Source organism: Saccoglossus kowalevskii, chromosome 16 (assembly GCF_978046115.1).
Source record: "Saccoglossus kowalevskii chromosome 16, keSacKowa6.1, whole genome shotgun sequence".
Taxonomy (NCBI): Eukaryota; Metazoa; Hemichordata; class Enteropneusta; family Harrimaniidae; genus Saccoglossus; species Saccoglossus kowalevskii.
In genome coordinates, this window is record NC_140656.1 from 23,227,624 (window position 1) to 23,251,983 (window position 24,360).

The window sequence follows — 24,360 nt, forward strand, 5'->3', positions numbered from 1 at the left end:
GTTGCCCCATCCCACGAGTGTTGTCAAACCATCAAGGTAAATGTTATTAGGAACTGTCCTGTCCGTGTAATAGTTATTTTCAAATTCTACGGGAAGCCATTGATTTGACGAATGTTTTGAAGGCAAATGAAACTTACAGGCGTAGCGAGCGAACGAACATGACCGGAAAGCTCGTGGGTGTTAGCCACAGTCAGCTGGCGCGCACGTGATAATAAAATAAATACCATATTTACTGTATGGGGGGCGCCATCTTGAATGCAGCATAATACTAAATAAGAGACAAGCTGTGAAACGTGTTTTTCAGATTCCTACAAATCAGGACAAAAATACAAATCTTAGCCATTAGCCGTGTTAGCCATCCTAGAAGAAGAACCAACACTGATTTTAATCTCATTGTATAAATAAACAGATACACACCTGAAAACACGAATACTTTCATTTATTTATGCAAACTGCGCCCGGACTGTTACATTTACCGGGAGTCGACGCCGGAGAAATACCAGGCTGAATGGAGAGTACCTCATTTACATATGTAAATTAGAATTAGGTTTGATTTTAAACAGCGCCCCCAATCCAGTCTATGACGATTGGCTGCTGATCTGCACTGGCTCGGAAGATGAATTCTGATTGGCTAAAAAAACAAAAGACTTGTGGCGTTGAATGCACGTTCATTCTCAGTAATGTTATGCAAATTAGAAATTCAAACTAGCTAATCATTTACAACCTTCCCAGCCAGTGCAGATTAGCCCACGATTGGCCTGCTCAGGAGTATTTTTCTTCCTGCGATTTTCAGTAATATTTCCAAACGTTTACACTCATTTGGAGTTTTGTTGGTGAATTAGTGTTGGTAAGTACTTGTAAATGACTTTTGTAGTTGTTTTAGCCGGTCCTACTAATTACTGTCCGGGACTGCCCGGGGACTGCCCGCGGCGAAATGGAACTGACGGGGGCGATGGGACTGGCGGGGCGCAATGGAACTGCCTGGGACCGATATTCAACTATTCAAGACAGGAATTCGACTGATTAAAACTATACTCAGCTAAAAATCACTGTTTGCGTCTTTTATGTGTGGAATTCATACTCGCACGTTAACGACGTCCATTTTGACCGTACCATTATTCTGGTGAGGTGTAAAGCGTGGACCTACAGTTAACCTATTTATTCATCGTGTTTATCATAATGTTTATGTAATGCATTTGTTTCTTATATTTTTTTACAGATTATAGCAGATGACATAAATATTAAGGTTTCTTACATTTGGTTTTGAGAACTAAAAACAATGTTGTTTTTACCTATTATTTTGCAAACTTAACTGGTTGAGATCATGTTAACATAGTACCTGTCGTAAAATGTCACATTTCTTGTTGAGATCAAAAACATCATAATTTGTTAAGAATTGATTAAATATGTAATATTACGTGACTGTATATAAAATAAAGACACAGATTATGATTGTATATAAAATAAACTATACTAAGTATACTAATAGTAATAATATGGCTTCTTCTCGCTCATCCATGCATTTGTTGCAGTACGTGTTGACAAAGTGTTTTTGTGTTTCATATTTCGATGGCAAAAAGAAAATTATCCCTTACTTACCTAGCTCTAAATTGTGTTGTTAAATATGAGGTATGTAATGTAAGTGAGTCTCTATGGTAGTTGAGCGCGGTAAACTGAGCGTCTGTAAACAACACTCAGTGAGATGTTACACACACTTGCATGAAGTGAAAATGTGCACACATACAAGAATGACGTTTTATTAATGAAATGTACATTCGCATTTTGCTCATATGTCCGGATCAACCTTCATAGATTTACACTACTGAAATGGTAGTGCAAGGTTGCGCGTCGCGACATTTATGCAAATTCGTTTGAAGTGCGTGAATCATTCCGTGATCGTACTGCCAACATTCATAATATACGTTTGAAATGTAGACTTATTTATACACAGATGATTGAAATCTCATTGAATCTATATAATTACGCATCCACACTTGTGTTTTCATTGTTTTTGGTGTCATTTAACGAACTGCAGTGAACTTGCCGACCGTTAAGGGACGACGTCAAAAGATCGATGTCGGATAAAAACATATTTGCTTTAGTTTGGGGGTGGGGTGGGGGTGGTTGGGGTTTGACCTCCAAAAGTTTCCATCCTACATTTTATTTTTTTAATGAAGTCAAAAAAACTTTGGAGTATTTGTAGTTCATTTTTTTCTATCCAATCATAGACAAAAATTACAGAAAATGAAAAAAAACAACACCCAAAACGAGAAAATAGTTTGGTGCGAGTGTAAATATGTGCGTCAAATGAGGTCAATTTCAGGACATGGACCTAGAGCATGCGCAGAACCCAGAAAAGTAGTTTGCGCATGCGTATATTCCCCTTCATTATTACAACCAACTGCTATGCCATACTACTGTCCGATTATCAATTTGTATTTAATGGTAAATGTAGTCTGACGCCATGATCAATATTTATCAATTAAATTTTAGTATAAGTCTAGAATTAAGTTTTTTATCCGACATCGATCTTTTGACGTCGCCCCTAAGTAGTGCTGGCAATCAATCTATTGAATTACGCATCCACACTTGTATTGTTTTAATCCTATGTGCACCGGGCTTATATACTGAGCGTCGTCCTCTCATGTGAATATGTGAACTTGTGTCAACTTCATGTTAAACTGAGCGTAGCTCTCATTACATTAAAAACTAAAGTATACCGTTATGAATGGACGTATGTTCGAGTGCCAATCATGGAAAGCTAAAGTTACACAAAAAATATTCTCCATACACAGGTACATCGCAGATGCTTCGGGCCAGTCATTGTTGCGGTGATGGACTCGCTCTTGTTCATATCTTTGACACTGAATGCCAATCGCATCTTTTAAAGGCTGATCTGAAGGTGTGAACAATTTACCCAATCATATTTTATTGAATATCAAGCTAATCACATAAAAAATGCAAGCGATTCCTCATTAGAGGATCACACTCAATCTGATCTGCCTGTGCTATCACATCGCAAATCGCAATCATATTGATTATCATATTCTCCTGCAGTTATATTCACGAAGTTTGTCCGTCATGGTTAGAAAATCAACTCGTATTACTAAGCGCAAGTGGCCTTGTTGCACTTGTGGTCTCCAGTGCAATGAAGCATCTATCTTTTGTGATGGATGCAAAGTTCGGTATCACACGAAATGTGACCATTTGTCAACAGCTGATCTCAACGTTTTGACAAATGTAACTGAAGATTATCTGTGCTCCTCTTGTACGCACATAGCTGGAGTTTTCGACTATAAGAATGCCCTCACGCGTCTGACGAATGCAAACAAGAATGGAATGCTGGAAACTGTTGTTAAGGTGGAGAAGATCTTGCTACGTAACACTGCCACACAATCACGTACTAAAGAATTTGTGCTAGGGTCGATGCCTGTTGACGTCACAGCTAGTGACATTTTAAAGAAAATTGGTAAGTTCTATTAATTTTTCTTATTTATTTATTTGTTAAGTCGTTCTTCTCCTGTATACATTTATATGGTCGTCTATGTATTTGTTTCATATCTTATCGGTGACATTGGGATTACCTGGGTATACACTACTACTTCTTTCATAAAAACCCACCCACATGATATCTTTATTTAATAACATTTATTTTATTTACTTCTAGGTGGTGTTAATGGACATACACCTGTATATGATTCAACAGATGGTAATTGTTTGTTCAACTCGCTATCTGTCGCAATTACTGGCAACGAGTCTCTGGCAGATCTAGAAGAGATAAGAGTGTGTACATGCATAGAGATGGTTAAAAACAAGGATATATATATATGAAGAAACATAAATGAAATGGAATTATGGCAGTGTACAACGATGCAATCTATGACTGTTCAGTGAATGGAGAATATTCATCCGGTTGGACAGTTGACGGATCAGCAACAGTACTGAAGACAACAATCATATCAGTTTACCCGTCCGTTAATGGTCTCTTAGATAAAAATCTGCCTGTTTTTAACAGAGCCTTCATTCCGATTAAATAAGATTCAACCAGGGCACCAATCTATATTATGTGGACCGCCGTTGTAAAACTAGTACCATTACGTATGTGGAATCCAAACCATTTTGTGCCGCTGATTTAAGACGAGAAGACTGTCCAGATTCTCTGACCAATGTTAAAAACAAAACTGCAGTTGTTGAATACATTAGAAAATATCCAACAATTCCTGTGCCTCACGGGAACAGCAAACAAAATAATGCTGAATACGTACGAACATCCCGCAACGTGAAACGACGGCTCGACGACATGATTGAAGAAACAAAACCATCACGTAAAGTTCAAAATGCAAAGTACCTTGCTATGAGACGCAATCGACCAGATAACGGACACTACAGAGATATTATGTTTTCGTCGACTTGTATTTATTTATTTTGTTGACGTTTGCGAGGAACCATGGCTCTTCTGTGTCGATAAAATCCTAATGTCTGAAAATAGCAAATTTAATGAGACAAATGTTACAGTATCAGAAATGACTAAAGTATCATCACAAAAACTAGAGACCGACACAACAAGAGCCATGGACCCACAGCTAGCTGTTTGTTGGGATATTTTGACAATGATGAGCTATTTTGCACATTTACTGACTAACAGAATATAGTGAGTGACGCCAACGGATAGTGGGTATGTGGTTTAATTCAGATAAGCACCGTCTACACCGTTTCTGATTCAGAGTCGCCTCAGACTGCCCTCAGTGATTTCAAGCCCAAACACTTGGTTATTGATTAGATAATCCTTGAAAATTATATTCAACTTTCGTGAGCCATAATGTACAATATTCCCTGCCATTAAAGAGTAGTAAATTCATCAAATGCAAAAAAGTGAGCAAAAATACATAAATATTTCTGAACTTAAAGTGATTGCATTGTATGGAGTTTTTTTACATAGAGATTGTATAGAGACCATTCTACATCTAATCCAGCTGCTATCTGAAAAAAATGCTGCAAAGAAAAAACTAATTCTTAATTCATAAAATTATTTCGAGGCTAACATGTATATTTTTAATATTTATTGAAACAAAATTTACCAAATTCTGTAACTACAATAAATTATTATGACATGACAATTTGGTCCAATATTTTTTAGCAGGAATTCAAGGAGTTAGTACTAAACTTGACAATGGATCATTACGTTTTCAAAGACATTTTCACTGCTACAAAAGAAAACAAGATTTGTTGTGGTTGTACATTTGTTCATGTTATTATTAAACTGAATGTACTAAAAACTAACAATTTCAAAGAATGATTGATGACACTAAAATCAAAAAAAAAGAAAAACTAGGTAAAACACATATTTTTTTAATATGTTGCTCAATTAAGGTAGAAGCCTACTCATGTTTGTGAACGTTTTTCATAAATCGCATGACAATTCATTGGTTTATTATGCGACATCCTAAATCTATTGTCCTGTGGAACTATAAAATAGCATTTTTGTGAAACTTGTCCTAATATTTTTCAAAAAATGCCATTTTTAGAACAGTTCTTTAAAGCACAATATTACAAAAATAACAATTTACGGTATATATTTTTCAGCCTAGGTCACCAGCCTACAATTTAAGATATGCCATAGAAACCTGTGGTGAAATCGTTATAATAGTGCCAAAATGGCAACTACCCACTAGAATACAACCATCATGAATAGAATACAAATTATGAGTAGGCTTTCACCTTAAGACACATAATTTGATTGGAGAGGTATCTATATACATGTACGGAACATAGATAGAACTTCTCACTGCAAGATCTGACATAATGCGTGAAAGACTCGTATCGAACATCAGCAAATGATTTAATTTAATTTTTTTTTATAGAAATGCAAAACTTCTAGAGAGTAATAAGGCATTCAGAAACACTCACTCCAGTAAACGTGACCATCATCATTAAACGTGGAAATACTGTCGCTCGAAGTTACGACGTCTCTGCGACGGATTAGCTTTGTTCGTTCTGTTTTTACGTTCGATTTCAGGCATAACGTGGGATCTCGCAGTTGAAACTATTAACATTATTTGTTTTGTTCGTGAAACAATTTGATAAGTACTTGTCAAAATATAATAATTTATCAGATATCATAAATAATATAAAAAATACATGACTTACATTAATATGACCAGATTCTTGTTAATTACAATAGGAAAACTGAAGATGATACAATTTTTTTGAAAAGGAATAAGTATATCCATATGTAAAGGAAATCTACTAACATCACGGCATATATAACTACAATAATGTATCAAAATTGAAAAGCTGGTGTCGTGGCAATATTATTGAATGGCAATATTTGAAAATAGGAACACTTGAACGAAATACAATTGAACTTTATTATGATTTTATGGATTCATTTTTCTGTCATGGTGGTACAGATACTTAATTACCATAAGATTAGTAACAGGTGTGTGCGTGCTGCGTGCGTGTGTCGTGGTGTCGTGGTAGCAGGTTGCGATTCTATCAGATGTTTAATGTGTTCAAAATGATAATGAGTTGAAAAAGTAGTTTTTTAGTATTTGTCACAGATTCTACCTTTAATGTAATTTAAATGAATGGGACAATTATTGCAGTACCACATATGGAAGTGGTTATGCATAGTCAACGTGTGGGATTGGTTTCGAATAAAGTACATTGATATATTGAATGAACCTACATTTAAACACACATGGATTCTGACCAAAAGAAATATTCACACCTTTATGTTTTGCCTATAAATAAAATTTAAACATCAGTAAAAGTGTATCTAGAGAAACTAAATAAAACGGCGTGGGCCAGTAACCAATCATGAGTGATGGCAACACAATGATTAAATAAAACCAGACCAGAGAAACAGTTGATAACACACATTTGCATATGAATATTGTATTTGTATCTACTTTGAACCAGATCACAAAACAAACTAACGTTCATCAGCAACTTCTCATATGTAACGATGATACCAAGTTAAAAAAATAAATCAGCCTAGGTATGTCTGAGAAACTGTTGATGGAATGCTGCTTTGGATTATTGTGTAATTGGCAATTGTATTTTTAATGAAAATGATCGTCACCCTGTTAATTTACATGACAATTGGAAAATTCAACTTTCAACCTACTATGTTTTGCCTTTGTACTAAATTGAAACAACCTGTAAAAGTGTATGCGAGAAATGAGTATAACAAAACAAAATGGCCGCCCAATCAGCCATTTTGCACTAAATCGCAAAATAAAAATCAACTAAGGCAAGCCCGAAAAACGGTCGATGACATGTGATAATGTTGATTTTTACATTTGTTTACAGTGAAGGACACGTCACGTGACATAATTACTGTCACCACCCACTTATTCACAATGATGCTCATAGTGATTGGATAAAGCTAGTGAACATAGATTAAATAACAAATGGATGGATACAACTATCAATGCAATATCTTGTTTGCATGGCAAAAGTGAGTATAAAAGTCCTGAAACAATGCAATAATACAACTAAACATTTAGCATGGAAGTACTGGAGATAGTTTAGGTGAAAACAGTCTTGGCCGAAAATGTTCCTCAAATAATACTACTGAACTGTAATAAATCTCAATTTTCTCATGGATTAATATAACATGAATTGTACAAATCATAATACAGCGACATATCTAAGAATTGGCGTGTTTTTCAATTAATAAAATGACAATGATCTAATTGACAGATCTTGAAGATAATATTACTAACATCTGTTCTTACTATATATTTGAAGGTGAGTTATTGACATCACAAGAAGAAATGGGATAAAAACTTATTGTAACCAGAACAGAAAACAACGGAGTCAACAACGATGAAAACAACAAAAAACGACAGACATTTTCCCCTCATACACATTTACCCTTACTTACGATGATATGTATAAGATAAAAATAACGACCAAAAAGACAATGACAATTTGTTGTCACCTTCAGCAGGATTTGCAACTTTACCCCCCCCCCCTTTTGTCTGGTGCAAAATCTTTGATAAATGTCAAACTCCGATGTTTAAGCAGGAACCTTCAGACAATGATCATCACAACACCACCAAATTCTATCACCACATGAGACAGGATGCAACGCACCAAAATTATCATCCATGCCAGCCTTGAAACGTAGAAACTCCGAAAACTGACTACGACTATGTTGATGCTCCTTTGATTTTAAGTCCTGAACTTTCATTTGTCCTGGTTCATCCATGACATCAGCTAGGTCTGGACAAGTGAACTATTACTTATTACATTTATTACCTACATAGCACTTTAATATGCAGTCATCAATGTATTGTTTATATATATTATAGTGTCCTTGCATGTCCACAGCTAGGAATATCATATACTTACACAGCATTTTTTTCATACATCATTTAGATTTGCGAACAGTAATTATATAAACATGCCAAATTCAACATATTTATGTGGAAGCATTTTCATGTGTATATCCCTTCCACATTTGAGTACTGTTGCAAAGGCTGATAAAATAAGTCAAAAAACATTCAGAGGTTTAATCTCAAAGACATTAGCACTCAGTCTAATTCTTTCTAAAGACATGCCTGTATTGACATTGCCATTTGAGTGCTGAAGTTTTTTCATATTTTGCAAAATAAAGTTGTGTAATGTGCAAAAAGTTGCACAATATTATGGAATTCAGAGAGTTGGTGAAAATATATTAATTATTAGTATAGAAGATTTACCTTATTCTGGATATCCAGAGTTGCTTTACTTTCTACCAACAATCTAGCAATCTCCACTCTGCCATGCAATGCACAAGATAAGAGTGCAGTGAAACCTTCCTGGGTATTAAAAGGAATGCAATTAAAAACAAATATAAAACACATAAGCCCTCAGTTTCATTCTTTCTATATAAGAAAATGCATATTTTTACATTACCATTGCCAAAAGTTTCTGCAAAAGTTTGGCTGAAAAAATGATGGCATAAAAAAGCTTAGTGAATATTAATTATTACATGTGAAGCAGACTTACCCTATTTTGGATATCCAGATCTGCTTTACTTTCAACCAACAATCTAGCAATCTCCACTGTGTCATGCCATGCACAAAACATGAGGGCAGTCCTTCCAAGCTGAATATTAGAAGGAATGAAATCATAAATATACAAACCACATTCAGAGGTTTATTTTCAAAAACTTTCGAAAATGTTGAATATGATCCATGTGAGACTATGTTCCTTTGGCTCAGAATAAACAAAACAATTAAAGAAAAATACAGGCAAATTAAATGCGACAGCAACATTTTGGCAGGAAAAAATGATAGCATTCAAAAAGTGAATGAATCAACATTAAAGCGGCGGAGTCGACACCTGCGCATGCGTCAGATGGCCATAGCGTGTCATTGTTTACAAACAAGCGTCTGCCCATGAGCCTTTCTGTTTTAGTGTGTGTTGTTCTCGCTTCGGACTCAATTCCCGCGCGCGCGCGCGTGCGCAGGTGACGACGCACTCGGTTTAATTATGTTACTGGTATATTATAGAACACTTGCCTCATCCTGGATATCCAGATTTGCTTTACTTTCTACCAACAATTTAGCAACCTCCACTGTGCCATTCACTGCACAAGATATGAGTGCAGTTGATCCACGCTGAATATTAAGAATGAAATCATAAACAAATAAACAAGTTTACCTTCCAACACTTTAGTACTCGGTTTTATACTTTCTTTGTAATTATGTAAAGGTAATACATAAAATTTGATCACAACATGTAGCAAGTGTGGAATTATGAAAAAAATTATGGCATGCACACAAATAATTAATGAATATTAATTATCACATGAGTAGAAAATTACCTCATCCTGGATATTCAGATCTGCTTTACTTTTTACCAACAATCTAGCAATCTCCACTGTGCCATGCCATGCACACCACATGATTGCAGATGAACCATTCTGAATATTAAGAAAATTACATCATAGGTTTACTCGGGCATAACACCTGTATTGTCATTCTATATCTGAACGAGTACACTCCTCATTACATTACATTATCCTATACATACATTACACTCGCCATGCCAGTTTTTCTACAGAAACTCATTTTTGAGTTGGAAATTTCTGTGCCAAATCGAGTGAACAAATATGTCGCACATTTCGTTTACTGTCTCAAAGTTTGTATTGGTCAATACGTAAAATAATAATGATTGAGCATTGTATACTACACGTATTATGTCACATGGAAAATATCGTATTATAGCTTATGAAAATGTTTTCAAACTGACCATAGAAAGATATATTCCGATTGAAAACATATATATGTTGTTTGAGTTTGAATTAACTTTAAAAAAAAAATGGCTTTTGCAACACAGGCAAGAATATTCTTTCAAGTATAAAACCTTGCCCTTTGTTATATAATATTATTTCCTTTATCATAGTTTGTTTTGATATAAATATGCATTGTCATAATAAATTTTGAATACAAACAAGTTTTGGGGTTGAACCAACAGTTGGGAATCAGTCTACGAATGTCCTTGATAGATGTAAATATCTTGAAAAAACATTGGTGCCTAATTTGTTTAATTATTTTAAGAACATAATTTCCAGCTTTATTCAAAGTAATTCAGATATCTTAGTATAAAAACAAATGCCTCAGCGCAGAAAAAAGTGCTGCATTTAGACAGGAATAGATTCATAAAACATGCAAAATGACAGAAAATATTAGCTGACTTTTGTCCAAGTAATTTATACAGGTGTATGTCAAAAATTAATGATTCACTGAGACAAATATGAACTGCATTATTATATTCATTGTGTGACTACTGTATTATATGAAAAGTAAAAAAAAACATCCTCTATGAATAGCTATCATGTTGCAAGCTCTGCTTTGTATGCAAATCAACTTAAATAGTTAGTTGGTGTCCAGTGGAGAGAGAAGTCAACAGTACTGTTGCCTCCTGAGAATCCATATCTTCAAACACTGCAATCTTTGTTTTTGAAGTGCGTTTTCAAATTAGTATTACAAAAGCTCTATCATTCTGTTCTAATAGCTGAAACAAATTCCTGTGAATTTTCATTTGTCTGAACTGTTTGTCAAATACAGAATACATATATTTTAGTACAATTTTCTTTTCAAAATGTGGATGCAACGTTTTGCTTTTTATGTATTGTTTTTGATTTGATTACCATGAACTGAACAGATTTTCTATTAGATCTTGATCAAAGTTTGGCACCCAGTTCATAGGAGTGCTTATAATATATATTTCTGTAAAAATTGTATTGGTAGGTTTGCAAACGTGTATCAGACTGTGCAAAAAATCTCTCCATGAGTTGGTTTTGAAACCCAGTATTGGGAATACTATAAGGATATTATTACAAGATAAATGATTTACTTCATTGAACACATACAGCAATGCATATTTCCACTGAGATCAGTGACCTTTGATGCGTATCACCAGTGATCAGTCAAGTAGAAACAGTCAAAATATTTTATAAGATTTTCTCAATGTTTGCATATTTCCATACAGAACATCTGTTGTTCAAACTTTATACTGATCAATAAGTTGACCAAGTTTGGTGAAGTTTGGAATAGAGTTAATAAAGTTATTATGCACACAATAACAATTTTTAACGACGACAACGCCGGACAAAAATCTTTCCCTTAATACACCTTTTCCTTCCATCTTTGATGGTATGGGCAAGGTAAAAACACATTTGCAGTGATTGTATTTGTTCGCTCAGAAACGTTCAGTGTATTTGCGTATTAGAAATTTTCACTGAACGAATATTTATTTTCATATTCATTAACATACAGTTGTATTGAATCATCTTTATTTAAATACTACATCTCAAAGTCTAAAACTCCTGTGTGACTAAATCACGTACCTCATCCTGTTCATCAACACGACCAGCTGCTATATAATTTCTAATGTCGTCCATATTTTCGCCACGAACAATCTTCAATTGAAACAAAATATTATAACTTTTATTGATCAAATTGTTTTTACACTGTCATTGTGTAATCTTTCATTTAAGTTGTCAGAAAATATCAACAGATAAATCACGTGCATCAAGGACCCGTTAAGTTTGATGGACATACCAAGTTTGAATGAAATGTGCAGAACATAAAACCAGTTACGGAATGGCAGAAATGCATTTTTAGCAATAAAATGGCTGTAATTCGACCATCTTGAATTGGATCATGAAACAACATGCATACGTAGTTTTAATGTGATCGGTCAAAGCATGTCAGCAATATGATCCTGAACTGTATTGGATCAATCAATTGGGTAATGAAACAGATCCATGTGCTTATAAGTGATATGTTGTGTAATGCACGTGTCCAATTTAAATGTGATAATTGCTTAGCAATAAATAACAAACTTTAAATGAAAGCCAGTCAAGAACTAAATATTACCTGTGCTATTGTTCTTTTCTGATACTCGGGTAGCACACTAGGACAAGTCATATTGTGTCTTTGTTTCTAGAAGTTATATGATATCAATTCATTTGGACCTGTTTCTCGTGCCTAGATTAAAGATACAAAAAAGACTGATAAATTCGGCATTTAGTGTGTATAAAATCTGACAATGAAATACGATGATTATTAGAGAAACTCAGGCAGGCTTCAATCATGCATTTTTTTTAAATTTTTAAAATACACTTTAAATTACCGTTTAATCTGTGACAGGTTACTAAAATAAGTAAACAAGGCAGGTATGTCCTAAGAATGGCGAAACGTCATCTAGATTATTTTAGTATTTTCACATACACATACATTATACATAAAGATTAGTGTGACCTTGTTTGCGTATATGTTGTAACCATCTTGGTGAAAGAGTAGCGCTGCTAAAGTAACAGGGTATCCGCACCTTAGTTATAGCTACGGGACATTCATGCTAATCGTATAAAACTATTGTTATTGACGTCAAATGAAAATGTAGTATACATTTATATGAATGATTGATGTGTAATTGCGTGGTTGTAAAATGTCGATGGACTTTGATTTTTTAAACAAGCCTATGTCTACAACAAAAGAGATTGCAGATCCAAGACAGACATGGTCAACTAACCAAATGGTTTGCGAAAACAGATTTTCCTGCGTTGCAAATATCTATTAGTCGAATCCTAGAGAAGATGACGTTGACATTGGTGTTGCGGGGTTTGATTCACCAACGATGAAATCAATCATTTCATCTATAACTGTACTGTTACTATATATATTCTGCTATAATCCAATTTGATTAAAAGACAGATTGCGCCATCGAAAACAAATCCATGTCGAGACCGATTATATTGACATGGTTGTTATATAAACATGGATTTGTTAGATTAATTTAAGCAACAAATATTGGTAATCTGGTCAGGTACTTAGTTAGATGGAAATTTTGAAGAAGTACATACGCATTATTAATAGACTTATTTAAATACTAACAATATAGACTTATAACGTAGTGCCACATTGTGTGAATGCTTGCAGTGTAACTGTGAAGTGGTCTTACTCGTGTTTTTTTGACGTCGCCGCAAACAGGAGCACAATCGGCGTCCTTTGATGTCAAAATCACCATCGGCGCCACGATTTGTTACCAAGATTGACAAAATAATTCACTAAAATTAGAGAAATGGTATCATCACACTCACTTTCAAAAGTTGAAAAGGGCTGGAAAACTACACAGTAACTTGTAACGTTTCGAGTTTTGCTCATAGTGAAAACAGCATCGGTTTACTACACTTACTAATTGACAGACCTTGGAGAATAAATTCCTAACATTCGGTTCTTGTTATATGCAGTTATATGTACGAAATGACTCCTTTATGACTTATTTTATTATATGTTGTTATAAACCTATTTTACAATTTGGTCCAAAATATCATTATATATTTATCAATCGAAACATTTTTTTTATATTGATTGAGTAGTGTTATTATATTTTAAATAAATGATGCCAACATTATTTAGATGACTTCTCAATCAATAGACATGTGAGAAAAATCCTTAAAAAAATTTTGAAGACCATATGAAAAATGATGTTGTGTTCCTTTTGCGAGTAGGACGGGCACCGTCTTGGATTAATGCAAATTTAAGAAAATGAATAATACCATACTGAAAAATCCTGGCGGAACAGTGTGTATCATTCTATATTTATGTGTATTTAATATTATCAAAGGTAAACTCCAAAGAGGTACAGAAACATAACCACCAAGGTGTTAACAATGGCGGCCATTTTGAATTTATTCAAATTAGCCAAATCACCCAATGATGTCTAGTTTGCACCCATTAGAATTATGAATGGGGTTCAGTGAAAAACCCATTTCATCACAAAATTTAAGCCATATCCAATGTTTTCGCAAACAATAAAGATGACATAATTTTTAAGCTGAAACATTACGAATCATAGCGGGAATTTGGCCTGCTGTACACCGGCTAGACTGTTCTTGGGTCCAAGTATTTCTGAATCATTAGATTTAAAAACAGTCAATACAACAGGCTGTACGTGACTTTGTGGTTCGGGTGACCAAACATAACGTAATGCGACCGTCGCCGGCGAGTTTACTGCGTGACGTCTTCCTAACCAAACGAATAAATGTCTGTTTTGGTGAGAATAAAAAAGTCGTATTTCGTGTAATTGGGTGTACGATCCCTTTATTTCTCAGAAATGTTTTTTATGATAAATGCCCAGATGTTTAGCTATGCTATTTACTAATATGGACCAGTGTTTAACAATAAGACTATATCATTCAATTCAATTCACAGGAACGAATATGCAGTAATTATAGTCAAATGTTATATCTATATCAAATGTTATATTTATTATTTTCTTCTAGGTGAAAGTCATTGTTTTATTGTCAAGTTACTGGCTCGTGACTAAACTTATTTAAGTGAAGATGTGGAATGTGAAAAGCTTGTAAAGGATAGTTAGGCTAATAAACGGAAATTATGAAAGCACACAAATAAATTGTGCAAACAGGGGATTAAAGAGGGACCCATAATTAAGTATAAAATGGCTCCCATTTGCGCACAGAATATATTCCAGTTCATTTTCTCAGTGTTTCCTTTGCCATATTCTTGGACAGACCAATTTCCCATATTCTTAGTTCAACCTTTGTCAAAACGACCACACGTTTAATTTTTCTCGATATTGAGCTAGGATTTGGCTCTATGATGTTAATCATCTTAGTTCCAACCAGCATGCGAATGTCTGATGTCAAGGGTCAAACTGATAAGCATCAGGCCATTACCAGATGTGATATGTATATTTGAAGATGCAATATGGATGGAAACATACATTTTTAAAATATTGTATTTATCATGAAATAAAAAAGTCGAGTTTGCAAGACACACAACAGTATTTGTTAGATGTAAAATTGTTATTGTACATATCCAAAACCAGTGTAGATTTTATTGTTTTTTCAAAAGTAAACTCAGACGTGTTCTTCAAAAACTGCTTTTTCAGTTTGCGACAAATCATAATCCAGTGCATCTACAACATAGCCTCCCAAAAAATTATATGTGGTCATCTTTATTGCATCTTTACTACCAGTAGTTCATTATTTTTCATCTCTTGCATAGATGACAATATCTATATCTGAACAGCCACTTGGGTACATACTAGTGGATTAGATTAGGGTACAACAAATACAAATTATTTTGAACCCAAAGATATGCAAATAAATCTATTTGCATATTTGAGGGAGGCTTTGATCATGTATATTCGGCACAAAATTCAACAGTGGGTGGACATGTTCTTAGCAATAATGACCGGGTAGTCCAATAATTGTGCCTATATGGGTGACCATTTTTATATATGAATATATACATGTATACAAGTCACAAGTCAAACTCCTACATATATAGAAAAGGGTTTGTCAGACCTGTAAGTTAGGTATATCATTAGCAGCCAAGCCAAAAACCATAAACCATATAATAATTAATATAAGCCCATAATTAATATTTTCACAGGGTCTTCGGAAATGCATTAATTTTGTTGCAGACATGACTGATAAGCATGTTATGCTGGATATTGCTACTACTATGACATTGTCTAACCTAATATTCAGATTTTAACCTAATACATGTATTTTTAAATTGAACCATAAATGTTCAGACCTAGAGCCCAGAGCAGCTCATTGTAATAAACAAGTCGAATTTGCTCGTACGTTACAAGAAAACGAATCATTTGTATGCATGAAGACTTTGTCTAAATCAGCTTACCATGTTTCACTTGTAGCTAACTCTGTTCTAGTCTTCACTTGTAAATAATACAATACAAATCAATACACAAGATGTCGATAAATTCTTTATTGAGAAACGTATTACCGTGATATTAGTATGGTGATTTCTTCAGATTCATCGAATTTGATATAACCAAGTGTTAAACATGTGCAGTTAATATTTGGATAGAAGGTGACGAGCAATGATAACTAATTAGTACACATACATACTTGCACTTAAGGTAGAGATGTAGTTTATTTGGCTTGCTTTTTAATTGAGTAATTAGACAATGAAGATGGTATTATATATACAACATGTTATATATTTTCTGAAAGCTTATTATACAAACTTTGTAAAACTTGTCTTTATTTTAAATATCCAGAATGCATTTTTGATTTTGGGTCAAAAATATGCTTTTTTTGGACAAAAGTGGTTTAAAAAAAATTAGCTTAAAAACTTCAAGTCCGTTTGTGGGTAAAATTACATCACTGGATACCTTGGTATACTACTAATTCAAATGCGTCCACTCATCTCTCTAACGGCTTTCAAAGTCGCACAGCATAACCTCAAAGTTCACTCTTTTCTATTTTTGCATAATTTATATATCCATGTTAATTGCGGACTTGTTATTTTTGTTCCACTCGTTGTAATAAACTGTCCGGACGCATTTTGAAGGGGGAACACCTTGTCAATAATGTGTGAAAATTTCGAGGCAAATGGCCAAAGCGTCTATCAGCTATTTTAATTTAAAACCCAAGAATTCACCAAAAATAGAAGACGAGAAAAAGGCTAATTTGCATATTTGCGCGTTAAACCGGGAATTACTGCTTTGTCATACTTTCTAGACTATTGAAATTGAAAGTTAACGTATAGACATAGACATTTTATGTAAAATCGTTGGAACAGAACAACTGCTCTTGAATATATAAATCAGAAACACGTCATTCATACCAGTGTTTTGATGGGTCGGTAAAAACACGTGGCAATGCCCAGTAAATATGACGTCATCTCATGAATTATTAAACAGGGGGCGGTCCGAGGAAGGTGACCTTTTATCACGATCAAAACATCATGGCTTCTCTTCGATGTACAGTTTGTATTTTCAATAAAAAATCTACCAGTATTTCACAGCCTATGGTTTATCGTGAAGAGTACAAAGTGGGATATTAAATTATTTATCCTTGATGATTTTTATGTAGTATTGAGAACCAACTCCAGGAAGCGAACGCACAATAATGAATAATCGCGTAATCCTAGAATCGAAACGCGAGGCACAGAAGTTTTGTTCATCGTTTCCAATCCATTTTTTCCCATTGCAACATATTTGTTAAAAGAAATATTTGAATTTTGTTCGTTTTTTAAGGAGGCATTTTTTTATTTTTTCCGATTATGGCAACGCCAGGGATTTTTCAGGGATTTTCTAAAACAGTCGCAGACAATCAGCGCACGGATGTACGTTCAAAACATGCTGTTGTACTACCGGCGACGGTCGCCTGCAAGAAGAGAGCTCCAGCTCCTAACGTAAAAGTTTTAAAATTTCGACCGGTTTTAAATAATTAGTGTTGGAAATCTGACATGTTTTAAGAGTGCAAAATTAAGATGCATTTTCGAGCGGTCGAATTTTTCTGACTAGAAATCGGCAAATGAAAAAATAGGAGTGCTAAACAGTGTGCTTCGTTAGTTTAAAAAAAAATGGAATGTCCGTCAAATTGACGTAAACTTCCCCATTTTCACAGAAAAAGCAAAGGTCGTGGCCGAGTTGCAGGCTAAAAAACTCAAAAATCAAAACAAAATCATCAATCAGTAAGTATTATGACAAGGAAAACAAAACATCAGACGCGGAGAAGCGGTCAGTGCGTCAAAAGAGTTGTTACCGTAATGTATCAAGTTACCTCTCTCCGTGATTTATTTTTCATTGAAATTATTTGGTTGTTTTCAATTAATTTTAGCGTACCTCTGCAAATTATTTTAGCATTGGTAGTTGTTTGCTTCATTGAATTAAACGGAGTTCGTCCGGTTGCAAACAAAGCTGTCTCGCACCACCTAGCAAAACTTGCGAATGATCGAAGTACAGGTACCCACTGGACAAAAGATACACAAAAGTTTGTATCTCCCCGACCCAGTGCAATATATCCGGTTAGAATCAAAGCTCACGTGTCCCTTATTTGAGGGACCAGACTCTGCCGTAAATTCGGGATGGGATTTAGAAAAAAAATAAAATGGGACTTTTAAGGTGTATTTTGGCGTCATTTTCGGACATTTCAATCATTCCTGATGCCTAAAATAGAGTCTAAGTTTTACCGTAGTCATTGACGCCTATTCAAGAGTATGTTTATTGTCACTAGCGTGAATGGGTAAGCTTTGTTTCGACAATGAGCAGTTATCACTGTAAACAATGTTAAATTATTCTTCACATGCTCAGTTTATTTTTTGAGAACAATTATTTAAAAATAAAATCTCTCAGTCAATCAGAAACTCGGATTCATGCCTTCAGGGAAAGTCATGTTTGGACGCTCACATCGATTTTGTTTTTCGTTCGGTGGGCTGATGTCTTCAGTGTAGCTTTTGCCTCTTCCGACATAGAAATCATCTGAATCTTCTTTCTACCTCTCTTTCTTTTCACATCACGCATAATGTAATGATAACAATTAGGAAAAAACGCTGAGGAAATATGTTTGATTTGCTAGCGAGCGAGACCTGATTTGGGAATAATTGCATATGCGCGTGAATTGAATGAACTATGACCCGTACAATCTCGATTTGCATATTGTCAATCAAAGGTCCTGTTATTTGGTTACTCATGCAAATTAGGCAATTGGACATAAACATTGCCACGTGTGAGTGTTTTTTTATTTTTAACCAGGAAATAAACAGCAATTTTAACGGTGTTCCAATAAGAATTCATTGGTAAAATTTTCACAGAATGTTCTTTAGATAAAAATCTAAATAAAAAACGAAAAAAAATATTTTTTATTGAAATTCACAAATAAACTGCATCTCTACCTTAAAGACTACATTTTTGTATTGAGTGAAAATTAGCTAAAAAGACATGTTTTACAGTAAATCGCCCGATTGATAATTTTACATTTAAACAATGAAGGTCCCCTGATTTAGTTAAATAGCACAATTGTGTATCTCCTTTTTTCGTGGCGACGACCATGTGTACAATATCTAACAGGTAAAAAAAAGTTCATTCAGTCTCTGTACTATACATGTACGTAAAACAAATTCAAAAGAAATAAAAACAGAATACTTATAAAAAGGTGACTATCAATTCATTTTATGACATTCAAATGACGTTTTACCCATGTGTGGTGACACAATTACAACTGGCAGAATAAATAGTTACAGTTGCAACAAAAGTGAGTAAGGCTCGGTAACGGACAATCACAAGTCATGATACTGAAAATGATTAAAATATATAAATTAGCAGCATTAGATTTCAGTCAAAGTGCACTAATGTTTAACTACTTCTTTTTAAAACAATGTTGGTGTAAGAAAACAGTTAATTAATACCATATGATTGGTTTGATTCTGGTGGTTTCTAATGAGCAGATTTGACAACCAAGTAATATCATAATGACAGACACATTGCATTTCCAGCCACTCTCACTGCCCAAATAAAACGGTTATAAATAGCATGTAGTGAACCAAGCCCATAGTAATTAGATGGTAATCAGGGACATCACAAATAATGTATAATACACTTCATCGGGAACTCGGACCCTCTTTCATGTAATATGCCCTGATCTCCGACTTGGTGGAAATCTGTATTAGACTGTCACATAAATTTTTAAATTGTCGCTTGTACTTGTTGGTTTCCAGGTTATATGGGCGCGGAAAAGCTAGAATCAAGCATAGGAAGTACTTAAACATTATCAATATATCATCAACTTATCAACTTCAGTATTGGTCAACATTAACAATTTAAACAAAAATAATAAAACAAAAAACTCTTTATGTCAGACTTGAATACAATTTGATTTAAATTGTGAATGTTTCGATTATACATGTGCTTTTTGTTGCAAACTTTACTTTGAAGAAGATTTGCCTTTGTATTTTACTCAGGCAGACAAACTAACACAAAACTATTCCTAAACAAGCAGCCTGTCAGCTGAGATAGCTCCGCTGTTAGCAATGCACATTTCAATTAAAGAACAGAAGATATCATTAGAAAATGAACAGTATGTATAGTATCAAAGCAACAAGAATTTTGCTGTTTTCAACAAGAATTCAAAAACATCACTTTTCACCAAAAATGACAAAAATAATCATCAAAATTAAGTAATTGAAGATATCATCATGAAATCAACAAATCTGAGAGAGATCCAAATGTAGTGCCTATATATGTAATATCAAAGCAATTGGACTTGAGGTTTTTAACAAGAAGTCGAAAATATCACTTTTTACCAAAAATGACAAAAATATTCACCAAAATTAGAGAATTAAAGATATCACTACAAAATGAACAAATCTGAGAGAGGTCCACATGTAGTACCTACATGTATATATGTAATATCGTCTGAATTTGAAAATTACATCCTTCAAAATTAGACAACAATATTCAACAAAATCATTTTCACACAAGTACATATAGAAAGGTTACATGCACAGCCTGAATGTTCACTCTTGTGTATTAACCATTCAGCATCCTGATATGATGAAAAATAACACGATAGAAACAGTTTATTAGTATGCAAATTAGCTTATTAATATGCATAGTGGTGCAACAGAGGACCTTACAAAATCAAAGATGGTGGCCGAATAATATCACATAGTAAAACTTTGTTTTTATCAAACTACATGTGTCTGTAAAGTTTAAAGTCAGGTTTGATCTGCTCAGCTGTGAATTTGCTCTTTTTAAGTTGAGCAACAAAGTTGTTAAATGCAATCTGAGTGCATATGATAACTGGTCACAGTATATGATAAACCACCTTCGAATTCGTACAAGTTTAGTTGTTCATGTCTCTATCTGTCTCAGTGGTTGAAAAACTACAGGTATGCTTAATAAAGAGATCACATGACCTTAAATTTTCATCTGATATGTTAGTCATATCTCTTGTCTTCATCATAACACTAGGCTACAAGTTTCCATCTGCAACGTTGATTGAGATATGACAGTTATGCATATTAATGAGGTCATATACATATACATCAGGGAACTCACCAAACCAATGTGAATGCTGGTCGCTTATGAATATTAATGAGCCAATAATGAATATTAATGAGTTATTTATAAACATGATCGCAGAGGAAGAAAAAACAAAAACAAAGTAATTAATGACTTTGCCATTGAGGGAGAAAAAAATCTCATTGACGCCATCTTAGATTTATTAAAATAGGTATTTGTCTGTTTGAACTTAATTGTCTACATAAATATATTTACCTCCTACAATAGTTTTGTCATGTGTGAACTTTAACCTTTATCCTGCCAGTCTCATCTACTTTTACATTGACTTGACCCCATAAAGGTTATTCATCAAGTAATCGTTTGGTATATATCATTTCATTAAACTGATATTTTTAGAGATTACTACACACCCTTATTCAACCAATAGTTTTGTCAGTACGGGGTCAAATTAGAATCCCCTAAAATCAAGCATAGTCAGCTTGTTTACTGCTCAAGGGTTGGCCTTCAAACAAAATAATTTATGTAACTGCATACGTGACTTGCCAACTTGAGGCATGAAATAATGTTGTCGCTCTTGATTTTTTTCGTTTTCACACTTATTTATAATTATAAATTCCATAACTACAGTATTATGTATAGTATAGATGTTTTTCGAAATCACTAAGGTATATCAATTCACGATTTTCTCTTGCGTCAACAACACGTCACATACACAGTGTTGTGCGTCACAACAGATCTTGTTTGCGTCAGTAGCGCGTCTTGTCGACTGAGAGGCCATACTGTTGACGGAGTTGTGTTTGATTCAGTCAACACTATCCCACAATCCGCTATGATTGGGAAGTTCGACATTGTCTATGTCTTGACTATTATAAAGAAGGGCGAAGGTCCCACAAATAAAGAGGAACGCATGTACTAACCGCATGTACCGTAACACAACAATTGTTGTTCAGTTTCTTTTACTGATGCACACTTGGCTTCCTAGATCAACAAACTCTGTAAACACGATAAACAAGGTTGGATGTCACACAATTCGAAGCAATTCCTAGATTGATTCAGGCCAGTCTCTGACATCACTGGAAGGTCATCCACCATCTTTGATTCAACAAGCCACAATTAAAAACATCTAAACTAGGAAACTTAACACTGGTGGCGCTACACAACATCACCAACGATTCAGTACATCGCTATAAGGTAGCGAGAAGGGAAATTTTAACTTTTTTCTTGATTTTTCAAAAATTGATAAAACGGTTACTTTAGACCTTGATACATCACCCCAGGTTTACAAAAGATCGAAAATGCGAAATAACGTTGCTCAAATTAGTGTTTTAAAACACTAGCAGAAAAGACTACAACTGCCGTTTCGTGGATATTTGCATAGTGTTTATCTTTGGAAGGAATTAAATGATAAAATCTTATCTGTATACTCTGTTGTTGACGATTCTGATATAACGGGTGATAAGCTTCCAGTTGCAAACAATGCGTGTTTATCTAACGTCCATTGTCAGCATTATTGTCAGTCGAGACTTCGTCGGAGAAACATGGTCATACAGTACTCATTTCGCCCAACCTTCCGCTTTTACATCGACCGCTTATCGCTTAATTTCCGACCACGCGGTCTTGTCCGACCGGAAACCGACCGCATTTTAATCGCGTTTTTTTTTCTCGCTCGCTCGCTCATTGAAAACATTGACCGCTCGCCCAATTACTGATCACTGGCACATGAGTGGTCGAAATGGTGGTTTTGATAGTGAAGTGTGAACATACAACTAGTATTAACTATTATTACATTCTGAACGACACCTCAAATCCAATAGCTGTATTACACTTGTATCGTGAAAGCAACTGAACTGGGACCTCTTGTTACGTTTTTTGGGTGCTTGTTCTAGATGTAATATTTTTATTTTTATTTTAATGAGACAGTTACGTGAAAAAAGCCTAGGTAACTCCTTTTGACAGAGCAGAGAAACGAGGAAATGTTAGTGATTAATTCCAAAAATAACTATATCGAATCCACATCGGTCCACGTCTGGTAAATTTGACATTCAATTTTTAAAATTAAGTCACGATCATTGAATGAGCTCGGTCTATACCGTATACGTACCGCAAAAGTGTTCCCACAAAAAATATTTTCGACTAAAAACGGCCACATGCCCTGAAAAAATCGAACAGAGCTTGACATGTATGAATAATTTATTGGGCTTAAAAGAAAAACGTGTCAAATTTAGTTATAGCCATAACTATTTGGTGGCCAGTCGATGAACAATTCAAAGTCCTTCAGGGCTGAAAATCATCGACGCTCCTCTGGTTTATTTTATTTCACAACTTGCAGAGAAAACTGATTCGCGTGAGCTCTAATGTATCTTAGCCTAGTATTTTCTTTTTGAACTAAGGTCAAATTCCATCAGTTTGTCAAAATATATGTTTTTCAGCGAATAATTTTGAAGCCTGTCACAGCACAAACAACTATGTGAATCGACGCCGGTGATTGGATTGTACGACGACCCTTCAATGAGCGTCAAATATGCTTTGTTACAACATCATTGATTGGCTGAGAGTCACCTGATCGGAGCACGAACTGGGTCACAGAACCATATTTGTCCGATTTATCAACAGGACTTTGCAAAATAACCACACCCACATTTTCAATCTTTTTTAGCGCGGAAGTTGCCAACAAATGTAAAAAAATCGTGAATTTCATGGATTCGAATAAAATAAAGCAAGCGATTGATAAGGATGATTCTTAATATTTTCCCCGATGCTCTTCGAATTTTTATTTGTTTTATTTCAAGGTAAGAAATGGCTAGTTGAAGTTGCATCGTCTTCAATGGGGTTGTTTCACCGCGAACAACTCTAGCTCTGTTTTGGGCATGGTTTAGTTTTGCGATGTAAAATAAAATATATATTAAAATAATAATACTTGATTAATTATTTGGGGTTTCAGCCCACAAATTACGGACATGATCTCCATGAATTACGGTCAATGTTTGTCTTCTCTCGGCTGATTGTCACGGTGTTGATCGACGCCCTTCCTAAACTCAGTATGGAGAAACCAAT

At 34.5% G+C, this 24,360-nt stretch overlaps 1 protein-coding gene and 1 long non-coding RNA gene across 4 annotated transcripts; one reads left to right on the forward strand and one right to left on the reverse strand.

The window, feature by feature from the left end:
- Positions 1–729: 729 nt before the first annotated feature.
- Positions 730–8,857, forward strand: LOC102803941 (uncharacterized). The gene is made up of 4 exons (XR_013421997.2): positions 730–847; positions 2,796–2,902; positions 7,315–7,462; positions 7,756–8,857. It is a non-coding gene; the product is annotated as an uncharacterized LOC102803941 (long non-coding RNA).
- On the reverse strand, positions 3,634–22,415 carry LOC102804497 (uncharacterized). Of its 3 annotated transcripts, XR_014926627.1 has the most exons (10): positions 22,224–22,415; positions 12,381–12,491; positions 11,849–11,920; positions 9,821–9,919; positions 9,516–9,614; positions 9,001–9,099; positions 8,712–8,810; positions 6,148–6,186; positions 4,349–4,479; positions 3,634–3,768 (listed from the first exon to the last, which is right to left on the reverse strand). XR_014926627.1 is itself a non-coding variant. In XM_085491242.1 (9 exons), exons 2-8 carry the CDS (start codon positions 12,429–12,431, stop codon positions 6,169–6,171), a joined length of 537 nt encoding a protein of 178 aa, XP_085347368.1. In that variant the 5' UTR covers positions 12,432–12,491; positions 22,224–22,415; the 3' UTR covers positions 3,634–3,768; positions 6,148–6,168. The 3 variants fall into 3 exon arrangements, 2 of the variants coding, with proteins under 2 accessions (XP_085347368.1, XP_077868640.1); XM_085491242.1 differs by lacking the exon at positions 4,349–4,479; XM_078012514.1 differs by lacking the exons at positions 4,349–4,479; positions 6,148–6,186.
- Positions 22,416–24,360: the final 1,945 nt, after the last annotated feature.

Coding starts and splice junctions, on each gene's coding strand:
- LOC102804497 (XM_078012514.1), bottom strand. CDS start 12,431: ATGACTTGTCCTAGTGTGCTACCCGAGTATCAGAAAAGAACAATAGCA. Junction 9,920..11,848: donor GTGTTGATGAACAGGATGAG/GTACGTGATTTA, acceptor CTTAATATTCAG/AATGGTTCATCTGCAATCAT. Junction 3,769..8,711: donor CTCTGGATATCCAGAATAAG/GTAAATCTTCTA, acceptor TATCTCTTCTAG/ATCTGCCAGAGACTCGTTGC.